This window comes from Artemia franciscana, chromosome 8 (assembly GCF_032884065.1).
Source record: "Artemia franciscana chromosome 8, ASM3288406v1, whole genome shotgun sequence".
In the NCBI taxonomy this organism is placed as follows: Eukaryota; Metazoa; Arthropoda; class Branchiopoda; order Anostraca; family Artemiidae; genus Artemia; species Artemia franciscana.
The window spans coordinates 6,477,534-6,505,256 of NC_088870.1; the positions used below are offsets into that span (position 1 = coordinate 6,477,534).

Genomic DNA, 27,723 nt, shown 5'->3' on the forward strand with positions numbered 1-27,723 from the left:
CTTATTTTTCCCACCAAGTTTTATCCCGATCCCTCCAATCTAAGCGTTTTCCACGATTTTAGGTTCCCCCACCCCAAATTTCCCCCAATGTCACCAGATCCGGTCAGGATTTAAAATAAGAGCTTTGAGACACGATATCCTTCTAAATATCAAATTTCATTGAGATCCGATGACCCGTTCGTAAGTTAAAAATACCTTATTTTTTTCTAATTTTTCAAAATTAACCCCTCCCCCAACTACCCCAAAGAGAGCGGATCCGTTCCGGCTATGTCAATCATGTATCTAGGACTCGTGATTATTTTTACCACCAAGTTTCATCCCGATCCCTCCACTCTAAGTGTTTTCCAAGTTTTAGATTTCCCCCTCCCAACTCCCCTCCCCAATGTCACCAGATCCGGTCGGGATTTAAATAAGAGCTCTAAGACACGATATCCTTCTAAACATCAAATTTCATTGAGATCCGATCACCCGTTCGTAAGTTAAAAATACCTCATTTTTTCTAATTTTTCAGAATTACCCCCCCCCCCAATTACCCCAAAGAGAGCGGATCCGTTCCGATTATGTCAATCATGTATCTGGGACTTGTGCTTATTTTTCCCATGAAGTTTCATCCCGATCCCTCTACTCTAAGTGTTTTCCAAGATTTTTGGTTCCCCCCTCCAGCTCCCCCAATGTCATCAGATCCGGTCGGGATTTAAAATAAGAGCTCTGAGAAACAATATCATTCCAAACATCAAATTTCATTAAGATCCCATCACCTGCTCATAAGTTAAAAATGCTTCATTTTTTCTATTTTTTCCAAATTAACTGACCCCCCCCCAGATGGTCAAATCGGGAAAAGGACTATTTCTAATTTATTCTGGTCCGGTCCCTGATACGCCTGCCAAATGTCATCGTCCTAGCTTACCTGGAAGTGCCTAAAGTAGCAAAACCGAGACGGACGGACAGACAGACAGACGGACAGACAGACAGACAGACTGACCGACAGAATTTGCGATTGCTATATGTCACTTGGTTAATACCAAGTGCCATAAAAACTATAAAACCAAAATTATACAGCAATATAAATTGCCCAAAATATAAAGTTGGGGACTATCGTCCCTTCAAGAATCAGATGTTGCTTTAATTTTTTTTTTTTTAACCAAAGTTCACAAATCGAAGGGCTCTAAATAAAAGTTCAAATAGGGATAAAATCCTTTTAATAGACAATGAGAAATTTCACAACAAAATACTAGACATTTCGATCGCATATGCAGTGACGGCCGTCAGCAGTAACCAGTAGTCTTACTACTGATGACGGTCACTTCATTTATGACCAAAATATCTAGTATTTTTTGTGAAATATATCACTGTCTATTAAAAGGAGTTTATTCCTATTTGAACTTTTATTTATTGTCATAGAAAAGCAGTCTACTCTTCGAAGTTATCGAAGGTCTCATTTATTAAAGCACAAGTGTTAAACTTTAGTTAAATGATACAACCCGAAAGCTACAAAATATTATGGGCACGAACAAAACTAAATTCAAAACTTCCTATAGCCGGCGAAATTCCTATAAGACTGATACGCGCACGCTCCTCCTTCCTGGCCACGCCATTGGCTATGACCAGTGTCTACTGGAAGGTGTTTTTCCAGGTAAGTTTAAAAAGGCATTTATCACACCTATTCCGAAGAAAACATCACCGTCCTCACCGTCAGACCTTTGGCCGATTTCCAAGCCGCCCATCATCTCGAAAGTCTTTGAAGACTTTATTCTACAGTGGCTACTAGCAGAAGTAAAACATAAAATCGACCCTATGCAGTTCGGTTTTCGTCGAGGGCACAGAACAACACATTATCTGGTCAGATTACTTCATGATCTACTAGAGCACCTGGAAATTTCGGAGGCCCTTGCTGATATAATAATTTTTGATTTCGTGAAAGCTTTCGATCTCCTTGACCACGAGACTGTTATCAATGAAGCCCGTGCCCTGGAGGTCTCGCAGTTTCTGCTGTGCATCATCGCAAGTTTCTTTCTGGTCGTCAACAGTGGGTACAACTTGAAAACGGGGAAGCATCCAACTTCCAAGACATCACATGTGGAGCAGCCCAAGGAAGAAAACTGCGTCCCATCTTATTTGTCATTGTAATCAACTGACTGTTGAGACAACATAAAACAAAGGTACAAGTTCGCAGATGATTGTTCAATAAGCCTACTACGATTCCTTTCACAAAGACACGACCAAATCAAGCCCCCTGGTTGCAGAGCTTCGGGATCAAGCTGATCAAGTGAAGCTCCAGCTAAGTCTCGAGAAAAGCTGTGTGTTGCGTGTCAACTTCCTGAAGAAGAAGAGCATTGACGAATCTGCATTTCTCCAAACAAAGAAATCAGTCAAAATACTCGGCATCACACTAAGTGACGATCTTACGTTCGGAGATCACATCAACTAGATCACAGCAAAAGCAGCTGGTCTTCTAAAATTCTTTGCAAATCTCAGAAGGTTTGGAATGACAGAACAGCTCCTTCTTTCGTGCTACAAAACGTATGTAATGCCCATAGTCATGTACAGCTGTCCTGTCTGGCACCCATCGATCACAGAGAAACACAAAAGTCAGCTTGAAACAATTCAGACAAGAGCCTGCAAAATAATTCTTGGATCAAATTATCAGAACTACGAAGAAAGCTTGACTGAACTAAGGCTCCCAACCCTGGATGAAAGGAGGCACGAAACGCTGATCAACTTTGGAGCTGACATCCTGAAGTCCCCAACGCACCGAGATATCCTGCCTCAGTTTACTTCAGTGACTCACGCACACAAGACGAGGCTGGCAACTTTTAAAGAGAAAAAAGAACTGTTAGAATGCCCGCCTACACACTCAACGACAAGATTTTTAAACTCCTTCGTTCCATACTACGTGAAGCACTACAACGACAATATCCTCAAATCGAAGTGATAGCTCGTCATGTGTGTTCTTTATGTTGCGTCTTTTAGCGTTTTTGTCTCTTTTTTTGTTTGACGATACCCACGTTAATGCATTGTAATAAATAATAATTTATTTACAGCCTTCAAAGTACATTAAACTGTGGAGTAAACACACAAAAAAAGAAAAAAACAAGACAAAAAACATAAAAACATAAATAACATAGCAGCATAACAACATACAACATAAATGAATTACCTCAATTCAAAAAAATGCCAAAGAGGGTCAAAAACACCAATCATTTGCCGATTTTTAAGACATATATCTTTAGATAAATGTTTCAGTCGCGAGGGCGCATCAACGATGTCAAATTTAGAAACGACTGTATGATTCCGATACCACCGAGGCAGACGCAGCAAATACTTGCCATACTTAAAATATCCTGCTTTGGAATTTCTAAAGCCCCATCTCTGGGGGTCTTGGTTTAAGGGGGATAAAGAAGGCAGAATTAAGTTCTTGTAGATGGAATGGGGAGGAACGGTTGAGAGTCAAATTTTCGGCACAGTTTCTCATGACAGACTTTAAGGGGGTCAAGTTCAAATGTTTTTATATGAAAAAAATAAAGCAACGGCTAACCTCCGTAAATGCTTTATAATGATCTCTTCTGAACCTGTTCAATTTCATCACATTATTATTTTTTCAGGGCGAAAGGTTAAACAGGATAGGATGTATATTCTATTAGTGGAGAGCATAAATTTTGGCTTATCATTTGGAGCCCGAAATTACTTTAGAGTTTCAGAATTTGGATGAGACTGTTTACCTTTTTTGCAATCAGTTTTGTATTTTCATGCCAAGTTGGATAAGAGGATATAACTACCTCTAGCAACTTAAGATAAACGTGAATTGTGCTTACTTGTCATTCAAGCGACATCTAAACTCATTATGGCACCCATTTGACGAAGACATATCTCCTTCCAGAGGTTCCACTCAAGGGTGACAGACGTAACAATCTCCAGCCACTGACAATACCAAAAATGACCGTATCTTCTGAAGCCTCCAGTTGGCTCCAGACCAAAGTTGACTGTCGTACACCACTTTTTCTTTTGACCTTCTGTTCTCTTCTTTCACGCTGGAAGTGGTGGATATTTGAGGTATCTTTTGTTCATTTGGTCATCTGTCTGCGCATTGTGTGTCCAAAGCCTCCCAGTCTGCTCTGCTTGAAAGTGGAGCACCCTCATACCTTTGTGGCATCTCAGCAGACGAAGACATGTCTCCTTTCAGAGGTTTTGCTCAAGGGTGGCAGATAATACGATTTCCATCCAGTGACACTCCTAACGATGACCGTATCTTCTAAAGCCTCGAATTGGCTCCGGAGTAAACTTTACTGTCATAAACCACTTTTTAGTCGGACCTCCTGTTCTCTTCTTCCATGAGGGAAGTGGTGGACATTTGAGGCATCTTTTGCTTATTTGGTCATCTGTCTGCCCATTGTGTGTCCAAAGCCTCTCAGTCTCCTCTGCTTGAAAGTGGACAATCCCCATATCTTCTCCTGACTTTGTCGTTCAAGATTCTATCTGAGAGGTGGATACCCAGGATGTAAAACAGGCATTTGTGGTTGAATGTATTTAAGATAAACACTTGTATTTAAGAAAAACCAACGCTGCTTTCAGTAACCATTTTTCTGGTCTTCCCCTCTCCACCATGGAGATGAAATAGCACATTTTGGACTTCAAGACTGGCTATGGACAGCAAATAAGACCAGACAGCCACACTTGGTATTGGAACTCTGATGGAAAAGCTGGTTTTAAAAGGACTATTGTGACATTTATTAATGGAAAAATGTACGGATCTATCAAACTGGAAGGAAAAGAAATTAAATAGGCTATGAGACCACACTTACTTTACATGATTGACGAAAAAAGGAAGATCACAAAAAATAAAAGAAGAGACAAAACGAGCAACGGTAATTTTCAACCAAAAAATAACAAAACAAAGCAGAGGTATCAGCCAAGACCTCCATAAAGCCGTTTTCAACAATTATAAAAGGTATGTGCTATAAGAAAAGTAACTAACCTTTGGCAGTAAACAGAAAAGGGGAGCCTCCGTATAATCTGAAGGGCACAAATCTTCTCGAGCACGAATTCTTTCTATGACTGCAGATACAACCGGTCTATTGATTCGTTTTATATCACACACTACCATTTGATTTTCCTTTATAATGAGAAATAATGTGCACTGTGTTCTTTTCATATAATTACTGTAGCCTAAATAGAGTTTATTGTAAATAAAGCTTTTCCTTTTTTATTGGAATATTTTCATAGGAGAATTGGGAATTTAATTTTTGTAAACATTATCGATGATATTCACTTAGAAAAAGATTAAACAAAGGTTTGGCCGCAGGCAAACATTAATTTGTTCGATTTTTTTTTCTACGTGGGATCATATTGACTCAGGAGCGAAGAGTTTGTGTAAAAAACTGAATATTGTAGTGATCTTTTAAGCAGTAAAAGCGACCACACAAACGATCACCGATCCCAAAGTGACAAATACTGTTTCGGAGCAAAAGTACAATTTTGATCTGAAGAAGGCCAACACTCTATTTGATAGAAATTCCAAAGTAGCCGATTTGTTTGAGACAGTCGAAAAAAAAAACATTTTGTTTAACCTCGCGTTTTCAGGTGCCATTAATGCTGCGTGGTGGCACATTAGTATTTAAACATGTACTCAGTTTATGTAAAATTTACGGTCTAGATATGTTCGTCCCTGTCTTCTAGATCCAGATCGTCCAATTTCGTGGTTTCTGAGACTATTGCTTTTCCTAAGGATTAATTTCGATGATTTAAAAAAATATGAAAATTGCAATTTGGAGTATTACGACATTAAAAAGCAATTATCATTTTGACATTTTGACTAACAAATTCAGACACTTCGAACTGGACTTATTAGAAGTTTCAGAGACTCAAATCCCAGGATTAAAACAACATGACATTAGGTGGTATTGAGTTTATTTGCTCAAGCAGGAAGAATGGGGTATATAGACATGTTCCTAACTCTTGTTTAGGTTGGGAAGGTATTAATAATAGAATACTAAATGCTTATTTTATGACTAAGAACTTCAGGGTATTAGTCATAGTAGTCTATGCCCTCTTGAACCAACTGAGAGAGTTAGCAGTGACTGTAATTACAGTTACAGGATCAAATAGACAGATTTAGAGTTAGAAACAAGGTGTTTATATTAGGGAATCTGAACGCCGAGGTCGGTAAAAATAGGGGTGGATGGTTTCCTGGCCTATGTAAATTTGATGTTAGAAAGAAAAACAGTAATGGCTACAGACTGCTGCAATTTTGTAAATATAATAATCTAGTTATAGTCAATGCAGCATAATGTAAAGGAAGTGGAGAAAGCATTAAAATATGACGTAAGGAGGTGTGAAGTGTAGACCACGAATAAAAACTGCCATGGACCTGAAAGATAAGGCTAGATGGCATAATAGTATAATATTATACTGATATGTTAAAAAATTGAGAGGAAAAAGTCAATTTGGACTTGACCGGAAAGACAGGAAAACAGGAAACAGGCCAAATTTAGTGATAAGCAAAGAATTTAAAAGAGATGGGTCGAAACACTTTGAGAATGTGCTAAATCATGAAGACTTACAGAAAAAGATGTAGGGGAAAAAGAAAAATTTATGAAACCTTAGATATGAAGGGAATTTAATTTTTTAGAAAAATAAGAGTAAGTGTGGTGATTATAGCGACGTTAGCCTTGTTTTTACAGGTAACAAATTTCTAAGTAGGATAGATACTTTTCTTACAAGCTCATTAAAGTATTTGATAAGAGACTTTTTAGTTTACAAGATGGTATTTCAGATCCGTGATGGCTAAAATACTTCTAAGCTGGGAGCGAACTTTTCCTCCCTTATTTCTGTTTTATTGTGGGGATAGAGATATTCAGGTTTAGTGAAACCTGGATCATTAGAAACTGTGAATTATGCCTTTTTTGATTAAGTTTCAAATGCACGTCCTGCCTGTCTTTCTGCACAGAATTCGAAAATGCTCTCCTGGAGAGTTCAGGCCAATGCTGCTGGTGGTATGATCATAGGCAGCGCAATACCGCTGCCTAAGTAAAGAACTATGTGGGCATATTGTATTTTTTTTGTGTCTTAGACCAGGGCACTTCGTATCGAACGAGTTGTCAAAACTTTGAAAAAGGTCCATTCGATTGGAAATTCAAAGGGCTAGTACCATTTTTAATAGTAAAAATTGATTGGAGGGCTGCTAACGCCCCTCCCATGGCCTCCGTTTCCCCAAACATATTCAGTCAAAATTTTGAGATAGCCATTTAGATGCACGTAGGCGAAAGGTCTGGACATTATATCTTTGAGGATAACAATCCCCCCACAACCACCAGGGTAAGAGTTGTAAGTTATCCCTCGGGGTATATGAGGTTTTTATAGAAAGGATGGTCGTAGGAGCTTCAGAGGGGGCTCATTAGACTGGTAATCAGAGGTTCTAGGGCCTTTTCTAAAATTCAAAGTTATTGGAGGGCGGATGGCCTTCCCCGTGCCTCGTATTTTGCTGAAACGTATTTGATAAAAATTTTACGATGGCCATTTGTTGTTGTAGAAATTTTCAAATAGGGCTCATTTGATTGGAAATTGAAAGGGCTACTGCCTTTTCCTGATAAAACATGCTCTCAATTTACGAAGATCAGCCTGCATTTTTGCAATCTTCTCGGACTTTGGATCTTTATCTTTCTTCTTGGATCTTTATGCGTTCTTTGGTACAGCCTGATAGAGGTTTCAATTTTTCTATTTTAGTTTTTGTCACCCCAGTATCTACCCTTTATTCTGGTTGACTATTTTTCTTATCATTGTTTTGGTAATTTTCATCATTATGATACCACTCCTTGATCTTCTGTTTGGCTTCCTTAATTATTGCTTCTCTATAATCTTTCTCATTATAATAACGCTCCTTGCTCTTTTGTTTGGTGTCATCATGCGTAATGATTTTTATGAATGCCTAGCTTATGTTCAATCTCACCTACCTTTTTACCCCGTGTTCTTTTACTTGTCCAAAGGGATTTCCACTTATTGGGGTTTAGCCCCTAAAATATAACAACAAATACTTATCTGACCACGTGTCACTTGAAACGGCACGAATAACAACATTTTTCACATGTAAAATAGCCTATATTATTGCTTTAATGCTATGTGAAGTTCTGACAAGGAAGAGGCTGGGGCTTCGGGTTTACAGGCAAATACACCTTCAGCAATTATTTCAGAGCTGGGTAGCCTAATACAATTTGTGTGGCCAGAAGTTTAATTGTAAGATTGCAAATTGGGGTTGTCATTTGCCTTTTTTAGTCATTCCATTCAAGATGCTTTGGATATTTTTTATTGTGATAAATTGTCTTAATGCTCTGAAAAGGGAAAAATATTTCAATTGCATAGGATAGGAATATTTCAGTAGACTAATTAATTTAAAGTCCTAAATTTAAATAATTAATTTAAGTCCTAATTTTTAACGCACACAGTATATTTGGGTAGTTCGGCGAGCTTCAAGCTTTCCTCTACGAAAACTCTCGATACGATGTAATCTGCATTTCTGAAACTTGGTTACATGAAAAAATACTATCGACTAGATTTGGAATACCAGAATATGAAGTTTTTAGGAAGGATAACACGGCAAAACCACAGGGAAGTGGAGTTGCGATACTTTCAAGGGAAAACTTACACATATACGAGCACAGTAGTTTCTCTAATAAGACAATAGACGCCATAACTTGTGTTATGCCAACTTCTAACGATGGTTCCCGTCTGTGCAATTGTAGCCGTGTACCGGTCAACAGCAACTTATAAGAAGCCAAGAGAGGGACTGACAGCAGATCGTGAACTTTCTGCCTACCTGGAGAAGATCTGTAACAAATTTAAATCTGTAGTGATATGCGGAGACCAAAACATACCTGAAATGGATTGAAAAAATTATTCCTTCAGGATGAGAAGCCAGAACTCAAAAGATCAACTAATACACTATCTTGACCTCACTAGCGAGTTGAACCTAACGCAGAGTGTCCTCGAGCCTACGCGTCAAACCAACACTTTGGAAGTTCATGCCCATGGTAGACCTGCTTGTTACAAAAACAGTCTTAACCCCGTTACAAGTGACCATGAACATGCTTTCCACTGCCACGTCCATGCTGAACAACTCAAAATTCGTACACAGGATGATGGACCCACTTTTAAATTAAACTTCCATAAAACAGACATATCAAAACTCAAAATAATACTAGAGCATACAGATTGGGACAACCTTGTGTATAACCTACCAATCGCCAAAGCCTGGGAAGTTTTCTATGGCATACTTCACCCAGCCGTCACTCAAACCACACCATTCAGGAACAATAAACACATTGGCAAAAGGATATTCCTTCCCAAGCACATAAGAAAGCTCATCAGGGACCGGAAGAAGTCATACAGGGATTACAAAGCCTCTGGAAGCATAAGTAGACTCGCCAAGCTTCAAAAACTCAGCTCAAAATGTAGAAAAGCTATCAGAAACTACAACAAAGATTGCAAACGAGAAGAATTCCAGAAAATAAGAACAAAAAGCGATTTCTACAACCTGTGCAAACGCAAGCTAGGTGAGCAACAGAAACTACCAACACTAATAGATCGAAGTGATGTGGTCCATAGCACTAGCCTAGATAAGGCGAATGCTCTTGTAAAATTCTTCACCAGCACGTTCACTATTGACGATGGCTATTTACCTTAACTCCAAGACTCACACCCAGGAAGCGAACTCCGCAGCATTGGCTTCACGCCAGGAAGTGTTCTAAGAGCAATGGAGGGCATGAAAGCGTCTAAAGCACTCAATCCTGATGGCATCCCGTAATTCATCCTGAAAGAAGTGAGAGACGAGCTATGTGAACCTCTGGCAATACTTTTCCAAATCTCATTCGAGCAATGCAAGTTTCCTACTTCCTGGAAGCTATCCCATGTAACACCTATTTTCAAAGGAAAAGGGAAACGGAGTGAGCCGGAGAATTATCGCCCGATCAGCCTTACTTCACCTTTGTCATAGTGGAAAAGTTAAACTCGCACCTCGAATTGAACAACCTCATCTCAGATCATCAGCATGGCTTCCGTAAAAATCGTTCTACGTTTTCCCAACTAGTAGTGATACACGACTACCTCCAGTCTACCCTTGACCGTGGGATTCTAATAGATATTATCCTAATCGATCTACTTAAGGCCTTCAACCGAATATCCTTGCGAAAACTCATCCACTGCCTAGAAATCTATTGAATCAAGGGACAGCTAAAAAATTGGCTCTCAGCGTACCTGAATGATAGAAAAAATAGCAGTCAAGGTTGCAGACACACTATCCACATGAACAGATGCAACCAGTGGCATCCCACAAGGTAGTGTTCTCGGCCCAGTGTTGTTCGTCATGTACATAGACATTTGCATAAATGCCATTTCCCAAACCAACTTCGGCCTGTTTGCAGACAATACGAAGCTCCTGGGAGAAGCTAGTGCATCATCACAAATCCAAAGTGACTTGGATGCCCTGACAGAGAAGCTCGAAGAATGGCAACTTTCACCAAATTTAGCAAAATGCTCTGTCGTCCATCTTGGCCGTCAAAATCCGATGTACTCATACAAAATGAAAGGTATCAACCTGACAAAATCTACCTGTGAAAAGGACCTAGGTGTAATTCTGAGCTTGGACTCAAACCAAAAAAGCATATCGGCCTGGTTGTGCGTAAAGCGTCGAATACTCTCTGGCTACTCAGTCAATCCCTACGATACCTTGACAATCACTCAAAGATATCAGCATACACAAGCTACGTCAGGCCACAGCTTGAATACGCCACTGTCATCTGGTCACTATATCTCAAAAAGGATATTGACAGAATAGAACGGGTCCAGAAACGCTTTGTAAAAGGACTTCAAGGATTCAGAAACCTTCTGTATGACGAAGCTCTAAGAAGGCTCACTCTCCATAAACTTGAGACAAGAAGAATGATCTTAGACTTAAAAACCCTCTTCAAGATAGTTCATGAGAATTTTGGGAACGTAAAAGACAAGCTTGTTCAAAAAATTCCCCAAAGCAACACAAGATCGCACAATCTGCAATTGGAGCCTGTGAAGATGAAGATTGCAAGATCTAATTCTTACCATCATTCGTTCATACCCCGGGTCATCAGGATCTGGAACAAACTACCATTCCCAGTAGAAAAGATGAAATCACTGGAAGCCTTCTCCAACAGCCTAAACATAAACATACCATATCTTGAGACTTTTAACATAGGACGACTTTAAATGGAAATCGTGCTGCAGTCGATCTGCTCTTCGCCCTGCCATAACATTTTTCTTTTAAAAAGGTGTCAGTTGTATAGAAATTTTGTATTGAGAGGTGTGAGGAATGAAGTTATTTATTTATTTATTTAAATTAGCCAGGGAAGTGTATTTTTAACTAAAAACTAACCACTTTCTTTGAACTCCAATTATATAGCCCTGTTTTTGCCCCCCTTGAGCCAGTATCCAGTTCCTGATTGCCATTTAGACTAAATTTCACTTTTTCTGTTACTCATTTCTTGTCAATATTACTAAGGGGTCATAGTTAAGCACTAGAGAAGTCATTGTTAAATAACATGTGCTTAAGTATATATAGCTTTTTGCTACTTATTCTACTCTATGTATATAATGCTTGATGTGGTATAAGCCAAGAGAAGGACCTGTAGACCTATAGAAGAAAACCTGTTAAAAAAAGGTGATTCTTTGTAAATTACATAATAATTATAGCTAACACATTCTTCATGCAGCCCTGCTCTACTTTAGCCTCAACCCTCCTAATATGGAAATCTATGGCTGAAATTACATATTTTCTATTGATTCTGCCAATCTATCCCTCAACCCTAGTACCTGTTAATTGAAGCAACTGCGGCAAAACAAGAACTGGAAAAACAAGTAAAAGGTGGCAGAAAACATTGGAAATATATAATTTGGGCTATATATTTGCAAATTAGGTATGTTAGGGGTAAATTTTTTGTTGTTCATATTTTGACTTACAAATAAAGTGAATACACCACTTGATGCCTTTTTGTATGTTCTTTACAAATATAATAATTGCTTATATTGCTAGTTCAAATTTAAGCACTTTTTGACCTTACTTAACCTAACAAATTTTGGCAGTGAAAAGCATACATTATTTTGTCAAAAAATTACCAAAAACACATACTTTAATTGAAAATTTGGCATCAAAGAAGAAGAAAAACAGCATAATATTGTAAAATGTATTAATCCAACTTAATTGTGGAAAATCAGTGCTCATAGATTATGCAACATTTAAAAAATGGACTAATAGTGAAACAGTAAGTTTGAGATCAATGTTTTAAGCTTTTTTATACCCAAAAACTATTTGGGTATATTTTGGTCATTTTCAAGAGCTCAGAAAGTGCTTAAATTTGAAATAGCAATTGAAGCACTTATTATGTTTGTAAAGAACATAAAAAAGGCATCACGGGGTATGTTCACTTTATTTGTAAATCAAAAATATGAACAACAAAAAATTTACCGACTATTAGTATAGCTGCATGATTTTCCCCTAGGTATGTAGGCTAAGTGGAGGGTCACTTATACCTGATCCTGTCCCTACTGTTTTTACTTGGTTGAAAAAATCCAATTAAAGTTCCCATTGAAAAGGAAAGAGACCAAAAGTGAGATTGAATTTGTCATAGCTTGGAGGTCTGCCCCTTCAGTTTGTTCAAAGAAAACAGATTCATAATTGAAGCTTTGTTCATTTCAATCTTAGGGACGATCTACATTTGTGACACTTCATTGAATGGTTGTAAAGGGATACTTTTATTTATTTGTCTTGTTTGTTTTCTACATTATTTTTTTTTAATCTTTAAATTGATATACATTTCTTACAAATTAATTAGTCATACCACAGTTTCATTTGCAAGTTTTGACCTACTTTGTAACCCTGGTCTCAAAATTGCATATAAATTTATTGAAGCTAGGAAACATAGAACTCCTCTCTGTTTAAAAGAAAATGGATGGACATAAGTAGGTTTTAATACACTAAAGTCCTAGGGCCATGGCAATTAAAACAAAACAACAAAGATTAGCTTTAAAATGCTTGACATTACATAAACATAATATTCATGAAGAAAAACTATTCACAAAATTTTACTTTTGTGCTCAGTTGCCAACCTGAGCAATTGCCCTAAATTTTTAAACCTTGCAAAACATTCACCAGCTACCTCTTATGACCTACACTGAGCGTTCGAGAGTAACCTCTGACGTCCTTCTTTTCTTTATTTATGTTAAAGGCAAATATTTCAAATTCCAAGACATGTGTCGTGTTGGAAAATAAAGGAAAAACCGACAATAGAGAAACTCAAGTGGAAGTTATTAACTCAGCAAAATCTTTTGGTATTGTAGGCAAGTTCAAAGAGTATTGGTAACTTCTAAGTAAGTTAACATTACCATAGTAACTTACCTAATGTGTAAATAGGGTTACTTTGGTGATTTGTTAGTTTCTATTGCTACTTCCTGGGGTAGGGCATAGCTTATGAAATAGTCCTGACATACATTAACTGCTTCCAAACCAACAGTGGGGCAAACAAGGTTAGTCTAGTCACTTAAGGTTGAGATTACTGCAGGAATGTACAGAAATTAGAAAGACTAGACCACAAAGTGAAGGAATTTAAGCCTACAGTTAATTTTTCAGTAAAATTCTAGTTGAGTGACTTCTTGCTATCTCAGAAAGGGGTTATCTTAGGAAAATAAAGCTTTCAGTGATGGGTCTACAGGCTAAAGTATATCCCAGGAAGCTATTTTAAAGTACCCACCTCCACTGTTTCTCCCTCTAGAGAGCCCTGAAATTTGCCTACATGACAGGTCTGTAGCTATTGAAAATTTGACAAAACAACATTTTACCTTAATTTTCAGTTACCAGTTGGTTTTTCTCTGCCTATAGTTCTGAAATGCAATTCCTGTTATTTCAGTAGAATTCTGAGCCATATCAATATACAGCATAAGCCATAGCCATAAGTGTGTTATAAAAGTGAAACCTTGCAAAATAGATCTTCTGCTTGAATGAAGTATAACAAAATTGTTTTCAGCTTCACAACTTTGCTCAATCCTAATTTATAAGATTTTAAAGATATGCAAATCCATATCTTAAATTTTGAAAAAAAAAACACATTGATATGGCTCAAAATTCTACTCAAATAATAGGAATTGCATTTTCAGAACTAAAGGCAGAGGAAAAGCAACTGGTAATTGAAGATTAAGGTAAAGTGTTGATTTGTTAAAATTTCAATCAATAGGTATTAAAAATTTACTTTTTTAATTAATTAAAATTTACTTTTTAATTATAAGTCTATTTTTTGAAAAGGTAAAATTCTAGTTAATTGACTTCTTGCTAGGAAAGGTTTAGGTTAGGAAAATGAAACTTTCAGGGATGAATCTACAGACTAAAATATGTCCTGGGAAGATATTTTAAAGTACCCACCTCCACTCCTTCTCCCTCTAGAGGACCCTGAAATTTGCCTACATGACAGGTCTATACCTATTGAAATTTTGACAAAACAACATTTTACCTGAGTTTTCAGTTACTAGTTGCTTTTTCTCTGCCTTTAGTTCTGAAATTGCAAATTCCTGTTATTTGATTAGAATTTTGAGCCATATCAATGTTTTTTTTTTCAAAATTTAGAAAATGTATTTGCATATCTTTAAAATGTTATAAAATGGAATCAAGCAAAGTTAAGAAGCTGAAAACAATTTTGTTGTACTTCAGTTAAGCAGAAGATCTATTTTGCAAGGTTTCACTTTTATAACACACATATTTTTAAAGGTCAGGGCCCCCTAGAGGGAGGAGTGGAGGTAGTTGCTTCAAAATACCTTCCCAGGAGATACTTTAGTCTTTAGATACATCCCTGAAAGTTTCATTTTCCTAATCTAACCCCTTTCTGAGATAGCAAGAAGTCAATTAACTAGAATTTGCCATATTTAAGTTGGATAAAAAATTCAAAACAATTTTGCCATATTTTTTCTATTTGTATCAAATTGCACAGTTTTAAGCAGTCTAGCAGAAAGAAAAGAAAACATGGCTTTATTGACCTATTCTTTTTTTTGAAATCAAACTTAATTGTGGCAAATCAGTACATTTGGATTATATAAGTTTCAAAGATTGGATTTATAATCAAACAGTAAGTTTAGAATTAGAAAATTGAATTTCTAATAGAAAAAATTATTATGTTCAGAAAAAGTATAAAAACACATTGTATAACATGTTCATCTTTTTCCTAGGTCTGTAATTTAAACTGCTCCAATTTTATGAAAATTGTTACTTTCAAGTTGGCAACTTTCTAACCTAGGCACTTTAATATTTGACTAGACTGAATTAATTGAGGAGTAGGCCTACGCTAGAGCTATATATATAACCTTTCAAGGAGTTGGGTTTAGGTACTATGTTAAAGTAGCAAGTGTTCTATTGAAAAGAAGCTATGGAATCTTGACTGCCTACTATTTTATTTTAAAGGTATTTCATTTAGACAAGCTCTTCTTCTTCAATATTACCATATTATATTACTGTATATCTCCTCCAGTGGCCCCTATGATAAGGTTAAAAACACACATAGACATGCAGAACCTGATGACTTTGTGGTAAGTTTTTGGAATAACTCATTAATGAGGTAGCTGAAAAATAAACATGTATTCAGAATCAGAATTTTTATGTGAATCAAAAAAATAATATTTGTTTGCATCATTAATTAATTTTAGCCCCCCTCCCCTAATGTAGGAATATATACCATGAATTGTATATATGCAAGGAATTTTCCCTTATTCTCATGAAATGTTCAATCAATTCAAAGAAGAGACTGCCCTACAAAAAAGTAAGTGCATATTTGCATTTCAGGAGGTAGCAGTCTTTTCTTTATTCCTAGAACTTTGACAACAATATAGATAGTATTTTAATGCATATTCACATTAAAAAACATATTACCAGTACCTTAACTGTGTGTAATAGTTGTTTTTCATTGGCTCTTGTTTTTGAAAATGCAATTCTCCTTATTTTGCAGGATTTTTAGCTATACCTAATGTTTCCTGCTAAATTTAAGAAATAGATTTTTAAATATGAGAAGTCTTATTTCCTAAATCATGATTAAGCATTGATATGAAGCTTGAAAGGTTTTTTTTTTTCCCATTTCAGCAGTACATCTGTTTCTCAATGAAGACTCTGTACTCCTTGGAGGAGGAAAGGGTGAAGGTAGAGATTTCCTGATACCTGAGAGATCAATAAGGCTCTGAGTTCATTCCTGAGAGCTCTGTTCACCTTCTTTAACTAATTGTCAAGATAGGCAAGATCAGTTCAAAATAGGCTAGTTCAGCCAAAGTGAACTAGAAGTGAGAGTGGAAGGTGTATTATCTTTAGTTGTAGTAGAATTACAAATGTTAAAAAATGCTCATTCAATGTGTAGCAGGGCTATCACGTATGTGGGAGGGGGACGCCCCTACCCAATGTTTTTGGTCACTTGGTAAAAAAAATGAGTCGGTAAAATCATGGCGGAAATTTTTCCACTGATGCCAAATCTTTTTGTTACATTACACAAAGACCACAAAAATACTGGCATGTGTCATCTATAGAAGTCTTGAACTTGGTCAGTACGAAAAAAAAAAACAAAAAAAAACAAGTCTTTTCAACTGAAAGTAAGGAGCAACATTGAACCTTAAAACGAGCTGAAATTTTTATGTATAGGAGGTGGGTTCCCCACTCCTTGAAACCTCGCTTACCGATGTATTGAGTAAGGGGCCATCCCCTTGATATACGTAATAATTTCTGCTTGCTTTAAGTTTAAATGTTGCTCCTTACCCTCAGTCGAAAATACTTTTTTTGAATTTAATTTCTGATATTTTTTTCATTAATGACAGTAAATTCAGCTCCCCTCCATGGGAAATTAGCTTTCCCTGCCGAAACTTCTCCATGGAAAGATCCTCCCACGTAAGTATCGCTAGAAAATTCCCCCCCCCCATGAAAATATCTTTATACTTCCCAATAGCCAATACTATGTGTAAACAATGGGCAAAGTTCATATTTGCATCCATTCCTCTGGACATTGAGAGGGAATCTCTTTCGAATCCTAATTTTGACAAAAAATCTTCAGAATATGTAGGTTCCCAGAGAAAAACGCCTTGAAAGAAAAAAAATCTCTTAGTAAAGTATTATGTAACACTCTACGTGTACATCGTCATTACGTAACATCCCACGTGTGTGTCCTCCTCAATTATAAGCAGGACTCCCCCACGGGCCCCGGAAGTGACATATTGCAGTTGCAAATTCTGTCAGTTGGTCTGTCTGTCTGTCCAGATTTTGCTAGTTTAAGCACTTCCAGATAAGCTAGGACAACGAAATTTGACAGGCGTATCAGGGACCAGACCAGAAATAGTCGTTTCTCCAATTCGACCATCTGGGGGAGGCGGTTAATTCGGAAAAAATAGAAAAAATGAGGTATTTTTAAGTTACAAAGGAGTGATTAAATATTAACGAAATGTGATGTTTGGAAGGATATCGTGTCTCAGAGCTCTTATTTTAAATCCCGACAGGATCCAGTGACATTGGGGGGGGGACCTAAAATCTTGGAAAACGCTTAGAGTGGAGGGATCGGGATGAAAATTGGCGCGAAAAATAAGCACAATTCCTAGATACGTGATCGACATAAATGGAACGGGTTCTCTCTCTTTGGGAGAGTTGGGGGGGGGGAGGTTTAATTCTGAAAAATTAGAAAAAATGAGGCATTTTTAACTTACGAAGGAGTGGTCGGATCTTAATGATATTTCATATTTAGAAGAACCTCGTAACTCAGCTATCTTATTTTAAATTCCCACTATGTACAGTGTCATTGGGGGAGGGGGGGGGGCGAAAATCTTGGAAAACGCTTAAAGCAGAGAGATCAGGACGAAACTTGGTGGGAAGAATAAGCACAAGTCCAAGATACATGAATTACATAATCGGACCGGATCCACTCTCTTTGGCAGAGTTGGGGGGGGGGGGAGTAACTTGGAAAAATTAGAAAAAATGAGGTATTTGTAACTTACAAACAGGTGATCAGATCTTAATGAAATTTGATATTTAGAAAAATATTGTGCTTTAGAACTCTTGTTTTAAATCCCGACCAGACCCAGTGACATTGGGGGGAGTTGGAGGGGGAAACCGGAATTCTTGGAAAACGTGGAAATCGGGGTATCTTACGAATGGGTGATCGGATCTAAATGAAACTTGATATATAGAAGAATCTTATGTCTCAGATGCTCCATTTTCAATTTGAATCGGATCCGATGACATTGAGGGCTGGAGAAGGGAAACATAATTCTTGGAAACCAGAAATCTTGGAAAACGCTTAGAGTGGAGAGATCGGGATGAAACTTGATGGGAAGAATAAGCAAAAGCTATAGATACGTGACTGACATAATTGGAACGAATCTGTTCTCTTTGAGGGAGCTGGGGATTGTTAATTTGGAAAAATTAGAAAAATTGAGGTATTTTTAACTTAAATAACATGATTGACGTAACCGGGCTGGATCCGCTCTCTTTGGTGGAGCTAGGAGGTGGGGCTCAGTGCTTTGGCGAGTTTAGTGCTTCTGGACGTGCTAGGACGATGCAGATTGGTAGGCGTGTCAGGGAGCTGCTCAAATTGATTTGATACAGTCGTTTTCTCCGGTTCGATCATCTGGGGGGCTGAAGGGAAAGGAAAAATTGAAGAATTTTTAACTTACGATTGGGTGATCGGATCTAACTGAATATTTATATTTAGAAGGACCTCATGATTCGGAGCTTTTGTTTTAAATCTCGACCGGCATTAAGCCTCTTATTTTCCTTTTAAATCAATCTATTGATTCTTAGAATTTTGTTGGAGCTTATACCATATGAGCTCTTAGCTCTTCCGACCTCGTCGTAAGTGCCATATGAGCTCTTAGCTATTGCTTAAAAAGAAACTATTAAGCAATTAACACATGCTACGTTTAGAAAACATTCTCTGTAACGTAATAGCCTGCGTCTTGAAGAAGTTTAAAAAAAAGTATCCGGATCGGGATTTGAAGGGAATGGGCTCTCCTCGGATTTTTTGAGGAGATACTGCTCTTTTTTAAAAGTAATAAGAGATTGGAGGGTAAGCGGTCCTTCTCTCAAGTCCATTCATTTTCCAAACGCACCCAGTCAAAATATTGAGACATCCATTTTGTTCAGCATAGTAGAACAGTCCAGCAACTATAACTAGGGATATTGGGCATGTCAATCCCCCACACAATTGGCCCATTATGCTTTAAAATTAAATGTTGTTTGAAACTAGATAAAAAGGCATTGTGTTTATGGTTACCAGTTAGACACCTTAGCAATACATCGAGAACGACTTGGGGTATTCAGTTGAAGCTTTTGGGGCTAAAACTATTACTACTTCTGCTATTACAATGTAAATAAATAAAAGGAGTGTAAGTGTATCCAGGTAGCCAAAAAGAATAGATAGAATCTTTTGGGAATAACGTTGAGTTTTATTTTTCAGGTTAACTTCCGGAATTATAAAATCAATTTAAAAAATACTGCGTGTCTAAGGATTAAAAATTGTTGAAAAAGCTTTTCCAAGTAGCACTAACTTCCGAATAGCAGCCCGGGCTATGGATTTTTATAGAAAAAACACCGAAAAGATATAAAGTATTATTTTTTTTTTCACAAAAAGACTATGTCAATAAAATGAATAGAAATCAATTTAAAAAGAAATTCCACAGAACAAGTTTTTCAAAGAAAGGTAAAGAGCTTCATTAAGCCAAAAATGAGCAGAAATAAAGTAAAATAATCTTCCAAGAGTAAAACTACCATAAATCACCATAAATAAATAACTTAACTTAAAACGGACAGAAATTACAATAAATAGCCGATCTAAACTCAAACGAGCAAAAATTAGCGAGTTGGGCTGATAACCGCATGCCTTCTCAAGACCAGAACATACTTTGCGCTTTACTGAAAACGAAATATGTTTTAAATGTTTTGACTTTCTTAACTTTCATAAATAAAAAAAAACATCAAAACTTTAAGGAATAGAAATCAGTAAATGTCAAGTAAACTGACAATGCCTGGTCATTTGTTCGTTTTTCTTTCAGTAAAGGGCAAATCATGGTCTGGTCTTTAAAAGGCATGTGGGTAATCAGCCCTACTCGTGTAAATTTTCGCTCGTTTTGAGTTTCATTTTTTTGTTGACGGTGATTTATGGTAGTTTTACGCTTGGAAGATTATTTGAATTTATTTCTTCTTGTTTTTGGCTCAAAGGAGCAGAAATTTTTGATCAGGTGATTTTAGGGAAAATAGGGGATGGGGGAGGGCTAGTGGCAATCCGATCACTTTTGACTCCTAAACATGGCACTAGAAATATCAGTTTTCAGTGAAATGATTCTCCTCCAAAGTTTATACGATTTATCCCTCTATAGGAACCTTGTATGCCCACAGGGCATAAGTTATAACACTTTTCCCTCGGGCTCTAAGGGGTTATGTTGACCCCGGAGCATATCTAAATGGCTATCTAAAAATTTTGATCGGATGCATTTGGGAAAAAGAGGGTGGGGGGGGGCTAGTTTAAGCTACCATTATTGATTATTGACTATTTGTCGGTGCACACTTCCTTATAGATAGAAATCGAATGTAAATTTGAGACAGGGTAGGGATTTCAAATCCTTCTAAGGATGTCGTATCGTATCATCCCTCTCTTGTGCACTAAATTGTCCCAAAAATGGAGGGATTCTAGATGGCTCTAGGATATGTCCTCCGGTACCTCCTTGCACTACAGCTGAGTGATGACATACTTTTCTTTTTTTTAGTGCTTAAACAACTCATTGTACCCGTAAGTTTAGTTGTAAATATAGCTTTATTGAGAGTCAGCATGGCATGGCGTTCTCATGGACAGACAAATGATGAATTAGTTGACAACTTGAAAGGTAGGCTCAGAAATTATGTTTATAAAACTAGATTAGACATAGATGTTTCTGTAGATCCCTATCTAGCCAGAATTTTCACCTTTTTATGGCACTTGGTATTAACCAAGTGACATATAGCAATCGCAAATTCTGTCGGTCTGTCTGTTTGTCTGTCGGCTCCAATTTTGCTACTTTAGGCACTTCCAGGTAAGCTAGGACGATGAAATTTGGCAGGCGTATCAGGGACCGGAGCAGATGAAATTAGAAATAATCGTGTTTCCGATTTGACTATCTAGGGGGGAGTGGGGGGCCCGTTAATTCGGAAAAATTGAAGTATTTTTAACTTACGAACGGTTGATCAGATCTTAATGAAATTTGATGTTTGGACGGATGTTGTGTCTCAGAGCTGTTATTTTAAATCCCGACCAGATCTGGTGCCATTGGGGGTGAGTTGGGAGGGGGAAACCTAAAACTTGGAAAACACTTAGAGTGGAGGAATCGGGATGAAACTTGGCGGGAAAAATAAGCACAAGTCCTAGATACATGATTGAAATAACCGGAACGGATCCGCTCTCTTTGGGGTAGTTGGGGGGGTGGTGGTAATTCTGAAAAATTAGAAAAATGAGGTATTTTTAACTTACGAAGGGGTGATCGCATCTCAATTAAATTTGATATTTAGAAGGATATCGTGTCTCAAAGCTCATATTTTAAATCCTGACCGGATCTAGTGACATTGGGGGTGAGTTGGGAGGGGGAAACCTAAAACTTGGAAAACGCTTAGATTGGAGGGATCGGGATGAAACTTGGCGGAAAAATAAGCAGAAGTTATAGATACGTGATTTACATAATTGGAACGGATCCGGTTGGGGGGGGGGGGGGGGGTTAATTCTGAAAAATTAGAAAAAATGACGTATTTTTAACTTACGAAGGAGTGATCGGATCTTCATGACTTCATATTTAGAAGGACCTCGTAACTCAGATCTCTTATTTTAAATTGCAACCGAATCCAGCGTAATTGGGGGGGGGGGGGGCAGTTGGGGGGGGGACCGGAAATCTTAGAAAATACTTAAAGCGGTGAGATCAGGATGAAACTGGATGGGAAGAATAAAAACCTGTCTAAGATACGTGACTGACATAACCGGACCGGATTTGCTCTCTTTGGTGGAGTTGGGGGGGGGGGGGGTGTAATTTTGAAAATTGAGGTATTTGTAACTTAGGAAAGGGTGAACAGATCTTAATGAAATTTGATATTTAGAAAAATCTTGTGCTTTAAAGCTCTAATTTTAAATTCCAACCAGATCTTGTGACATTGGGGGGAGTTGGAAGGGGAAACCGGAATTCTGGGAAAACGTGAAAATTGGGGTATTTTTTATCTTACGAATAGGTGATCGGATCTTAATGAAATTTGATATTTAGAAGGAATTTATGTCTCAGAGCTCTTATTTTAAATCCTGAGCAGATCTTTTGACATTGGGGGGAGTTGGAGGGGTAAATTTTGGAAAACACTTGGAGCGGAGGAATCGGGATGAAACTTGGTGGATAGAATAAGCAAATGTCCTGGATACGTGATTGACGGAACCGTACTGGATGCGCTCTCTTTGGGGGAGTTGGGGGGAGGGGTACAGTGATTTGGCGAGTTTGGTGCTTCTGGACGTGCTAGGACGTTGAAAATTGGTAGGCGTGTCACGGAGCTGCGCAAATTGACTTGATAAAGTCGTTTTCCCAGATTCGACCATCTGGGGGGCTAAAGGGAGAGGAAAAATTAGAAAAAGTTAGGTATTAATAACTTGCGAGTCGATGATCCGATCTTAATAAATTTTGATATTTAGAAGGACATCGTGACTCAGAGCTCTTATTTTAAATCCTGACCGGCATTAAGCCTCTTATTTTCCTTTTAAAACAATGTATGGATTCATAGAATTTCGTTAGAGCTAAAACCATATGATCTCTTGGCTCTTATCTCTTCTTGCGTCGTCACAAGTGCCATATGAGCTCTTAGCTTATGTTGAGGAAAGTATGGAAGACTTAATTTCTGGTGCCTACATATTAATGGAATCTTCTTTCTAAAAAAAGGCCTATAGTGCTCCTGAGAATTATCTGGTGTGTTTTTGTTCTCTGAGAGAAATTTGAGAAGGGCATTTCAGCTTATTTCTTGGACTAACCCCATCCGCCTTGGTGGATCTGAAAACAGCATTTAAATTAAGGGGTGGACTTTCAGTATTGCCATATAATACTCCCTTCCAACTGTAATATTTCATTCTCTTTTTTAATCGTCTAAATTTGTTTTTTTTTATTTAGCCCGCTAGGGTGATCGCAGGAGAGTGTAATCTCTTGTACATAGCTGTCAATCAGTTTTTTTTTTTTTTTTTTTTTTTTTTTTTTTTTTTTTTTTTTTTTTAGACAGACATATTGATTTACATACTCGACATAGCACTAAGAAAAACTAAAATTGAGGTGTTTACTAGGTACATAAACACACATTTAATGCAGAATTTTCTTGCAAATTCAGCTTCTGTTCAAGGTCATAGAAAACTGAATTTTAGTTAAGCTTGAACTTTAGGGAGGATAGAAAGGGTAGAACTCACACATACTTTGAGTAGGGCTTTCAATAGCTGCACTTCTAAGTTGTTGCTTGAGGCCTGAGCCCCTGAAACTATCCATTAAATGGGTTCTATAAAGTCCATAGAAGCTTTTACTTTTAGCATACTGAGTTCTAATGAAATCGATGATCCCCGTCCCCCCTTGCTAAGAATGAAAACTTAACACTTTTGGCTTTTGAATAGCGTTGTTTATTTTGTTGTTCATTTAAGTTTAGATTTTGTATCCGACAGTTTTATTTGGATGGAGCAAATTATTGTTTTATTAGATGAGTGAGGTGACATGTCTGTCACACAAAAATGATTCTAACGAAATCATAACACATTTAATGCTAATATCTACAATTTACTTCATTTATCTAGCTTGATAAGCAGAATTATCTTGCAAATTCAGCTTTTATTTTATTTTTATTTAAAATTGAGGTGTTTAGTAGGTACGTGAAAATTTACTCTTAGTCCGTATTCTAGCCATTTCGACCTTTCCCTATAGCCCTCATTATAGCCCTTATTCTCTCATGATAGCCCTAAAAATTGGGATTAAACCACACTTGTTGTACATCCTACTATTTGAAGAATGGTCAGTCAGTTGGGTACCCCCCCAAAAAATCGTTAGCAACATCTAGATTATCTTCCTCATCAGACATCCTCCCATCCCAATCGGTACCTACGGCCCTTTTTCGGCCTTAGGTGGTTGGCTAACAAGGACAGTCTTTGGCAATCTATCATCCTTCATCTACAAAATATGTCCAAGCCATCTCTTATTACATCTGAGTTAAACCGTATTTTTTGTCTAGGTTAATGTTTGAGATACGGTCAGGCATTCTGTTACCCAAATCAAGCTATTCAAGCTCAATCAATAGCACAACGGTAATATGAAAGTAGTAGCTAGCCCAGGATCCGTAAATAAATATCGAAAATTTTATTATTGTTAAATATAAATTAAAACTAGAAGATGGCCGAGAGGCCCATGTTCAACCAGAGCAACAAACCACACAAACAACTTTATCCTAGTTAATAGCCACTGAATTAAAGATAATGAAATTTAAGATTCCTTTGTATTAATAGGATCGAAGTAAATTTATCAATAAGATCCGTGTCAGCATCCTAGCACCGGATGTCGATACAAACGGACCGAAACTTACATCCCAGTACTATAATTATTAGTGTAGACGTTCTTTTTTGCCGTGTATTATAATTATTCAATTCTTGTGATTGGGTGAACAAACTTTGATTGAGGTAATAAGACGGTAATTTCTTAATTTGATTATTAAATTTGTAAAGAATTGCTCCAAAAGTAAATTGTTGAGAAACTGAAAATATATCTAGATAAGTATAAAGGTACTTTAGAAGACTTATTTGGAAGTGCAACACGTAATGGAACAAAAAGTTTCAGGACTCTTAGGGCCATATTTTGTAAAGTCAGTATTGGTTTAAGCGTAGTTTTTGCGAGTGTGTTTTAAAGATAAGCTTTTTTCAATCACGAGTCCATGCTTCTTCATCGTTTCTACCGGAAATATTACTAATATATATTTTGGAGAAGTAACTCGGGTAATACGAGGAGAACTCGGGTAATACGGGTAATTTGGTGAGGTAATACGCAGAGCAAACATTTGACTTTCTACCTACTACTACTACTAATAACTCACCGCAGCACCAAGCCGCCTGAGGCCAAAACAGCTACGCATGCTCCTCCTCCAACCCAATCTATTCATGGCCTCCCTCTTTACACCTTCCCAGGAAATTCCCATTTCCTTTAAATCTTTATTTATGACATCCCTCACCCCAGACGAGGATAACCTGCTTTCCGTTTAGCCCCAGACGGCTGGCCAAAAAGGACATTCTTCGTCAATCTATCATCCTTCAGTCGCAGAAACATAACCTAGCCATCTCAACCTTTCTTTCATTATAGCCCTAGAAAGCGGGATTGAACCACATTTTTCGTACAACCTACTGTTTGAAATACGGTCAGTCAGCCACCTCCCGGGAAGTTATGATGTTGGTAGACTCCAGGATGAATTGTGAAATTAATTTTCGATAAAGTCAAAGCAATAACTGTTGATGAACACCATTCAAGAACATTAAAAAATGCAGCATCCAATTTCGCAACCAACTCCTCGTCATTTTTCTCCAAAAGTGAAGTTGCCTTATCATCAGCAAAATGTTTGTTGAGACACGTGATTGCCCAAGTGCGATGAATATCACTTATATAAATCTGAAAAAGCAGAGTACCTAGGACAGAGCCATGAGGCACACCGACTTTTTAAGTCTGAGGAAGAGCTGGAGAAAGAGAAAATTGTCTACATCTATTTTTGCACTCTAATATCCAGATAAGACTTACTAGATCCAACGCCGGTCCGCGCAAACCACGATTATCCCATTTACAAAAAAAGAACACATTTGGACAGAAAAGTGAATAGTTTTTGAAAATGCAAATACATTGTTGGTGCAATTTCTCCTCTGTCAAAAAATTAGTGAATATATTGGATGAGAGCAAGGATAGTGTGTTCAGTATTGTATCTTGACCTTAAACCAAATTGGGAATTTGTGAAGAAATTATACTATTTAAGGAAATCATAAACCTTTTATAAATCGCCTTCTCAAATATAAAATCTTACTGGAAACAGATGAAAGTGAAGTGGCCTAACAATTGATTGAAAAACCCGTCCATCCATCCTCAGATTAGCCCACACATGCAGCCACAGCTGTGACCATTGGAAGCTAGAATCCTTAGCACGAGACCCTTGAATAAAGGTGTTCTTGTAAGTTTGGAGCAAGTCTAATAGGCTACTTTCAAGTTTCTTCTTCTTTTTGTGTAACAAGCAATTATTTTTCAGCTCATAACATTATACAACATGACGAAGTTGAAAAAGCAATGAAGTTAGTAGATAGAGGACTCTACGCTCCACATAATCAGTATATGGATGCTCCTCAAAGTATTGGCTATGGTGCCACCATATCTGCTCCTCATATGGTAACATATTAATATATTATGGTAATATATCATGCCCAATATATTATGCTCACATGGTAATATATTATGCCCATTTGCTTTTCTAAGATGGTACTTTTAAGGGTCTAGAGTTTCCGATTCGGATTTGGCATTCGTTATGCCCTATTCACAATGAATTGTTTACTAAAACCGAGATTTTTTTTTTTGCGTGGATTTCATCCAAACAGATCTTTTTAGGATTTTTCAGCCCATCAGAAAATTCTCTAAGAATCTAATGTGCTCGAATTGGCGCTTGCCAAATCTACGGCACTAGACTTTACAAGCCCCACTGGCGGTGGAGATGTCTGTTCACGATCATTCAACCAGGAAGCGAAATGGGAGGGCTGGGGGCAAGCTATCCTGTGCTTTTGCACACCCTCCCTGTTTATCTTCAGGAATTTTGTTTTAAATCAGACATCTCCGCCTGAATTCATATAGCAGCGGTACATGGCTTAAAAGAATAAAACAAAAAATTCGGGTTTATTTAGGACGTTGATTAAGCTTCTTTCTACTTTGTTTTTTTGTTTATTTTTATAAAATTGTTAAAAATTATCTAGCTACCTTTTTTAATATTATTCGCAAAACAGATGGTTTGTTAAAAATGTTTATCTCCAGATTATTTTTTTTTGTTCTAGAAAATTTCTTATTCTGGGAGATTTTGTGACTTTCACATTTATTCACATTTTAATTGCCTGTATAAATTTGCGTTGCTGTCACATCTTGACAATCACCATCTGTAACAAGTTGTTGAGAAAGGAAATATATATATAAATATATATATATATATATATATATATATATATATATATATATATATATATATATATATATATATATATATATATATATATATATATATATATATATACATATATATATATATATATATATATATATATATAATATATATATATATATATATATATATATATATATATATATATATATATATATATATATATATATATATATATATATATATATATATATATATATATATATATATATATATATATATATATATATATATATTATCGTGAATGTCGACTTTCACTGATGAATGTTTGAAATACCTTTTTTTTTCTCCTTGGATATAGTCAATGCAAGGTTTGATGATGACAGGTTTGGTCAGATTAGGTTTTAGCTAGGATTGTAACCCGTTTCTGACATTTATAAACAAATTTAGCTTAATCTAACTTAAATTAACCTAACCTAGCATAAACTTAACTTTTACCATCATACCTTGCGTAAGACTAAAAAAAC

The 27,723-nt window shown here is 36.9% G+C and overlaps 1 protein-coding gene across 8 annotated transcripts in view; it reads left to right on the forward strand.

Annotated features, from left to right (window-relative positions):
* The first annotated feature begins 12,950 nt into the window (after positions 1-12,950).
* LOC136029909 (protein-L-isoaspartate(D-aspartate) O-methyltransferase-like) overlaps positions 12,951-27,723 on the forward strand; it is a 47,202-nt gene continuing 32,429 nt past the window's right edge. For 4 of the 8 annotated variants that reach the window (XM_065708416.1, XM_065708417.1, XM_065708412.1 and 1 more), the window contains exons 1-3: positions 12,951-12,975; positions 20,779-20,895; positions 26,306-26,442. In XM_065708416.1, coding sequence (XP_065564488.1) covers positions 12,966-12,975; positions 20,779-20,895; positions 26,306-26,442 — 264 coding nt within the window. In that variant the 5' untranslated portion in view covers positions 12,951-12,965. Of the gene's footprint in view, positions 12,976-13,241; positions 13,384-20,778; positions 20,896-26,305; positions 26,443-27,723 lie in introns of those variants that run through there. The other 4 variants (XM_065708420.1, XM_065708414.1, XM_065708419.1 and 1 more) reach the window with 2 other exon arrangements.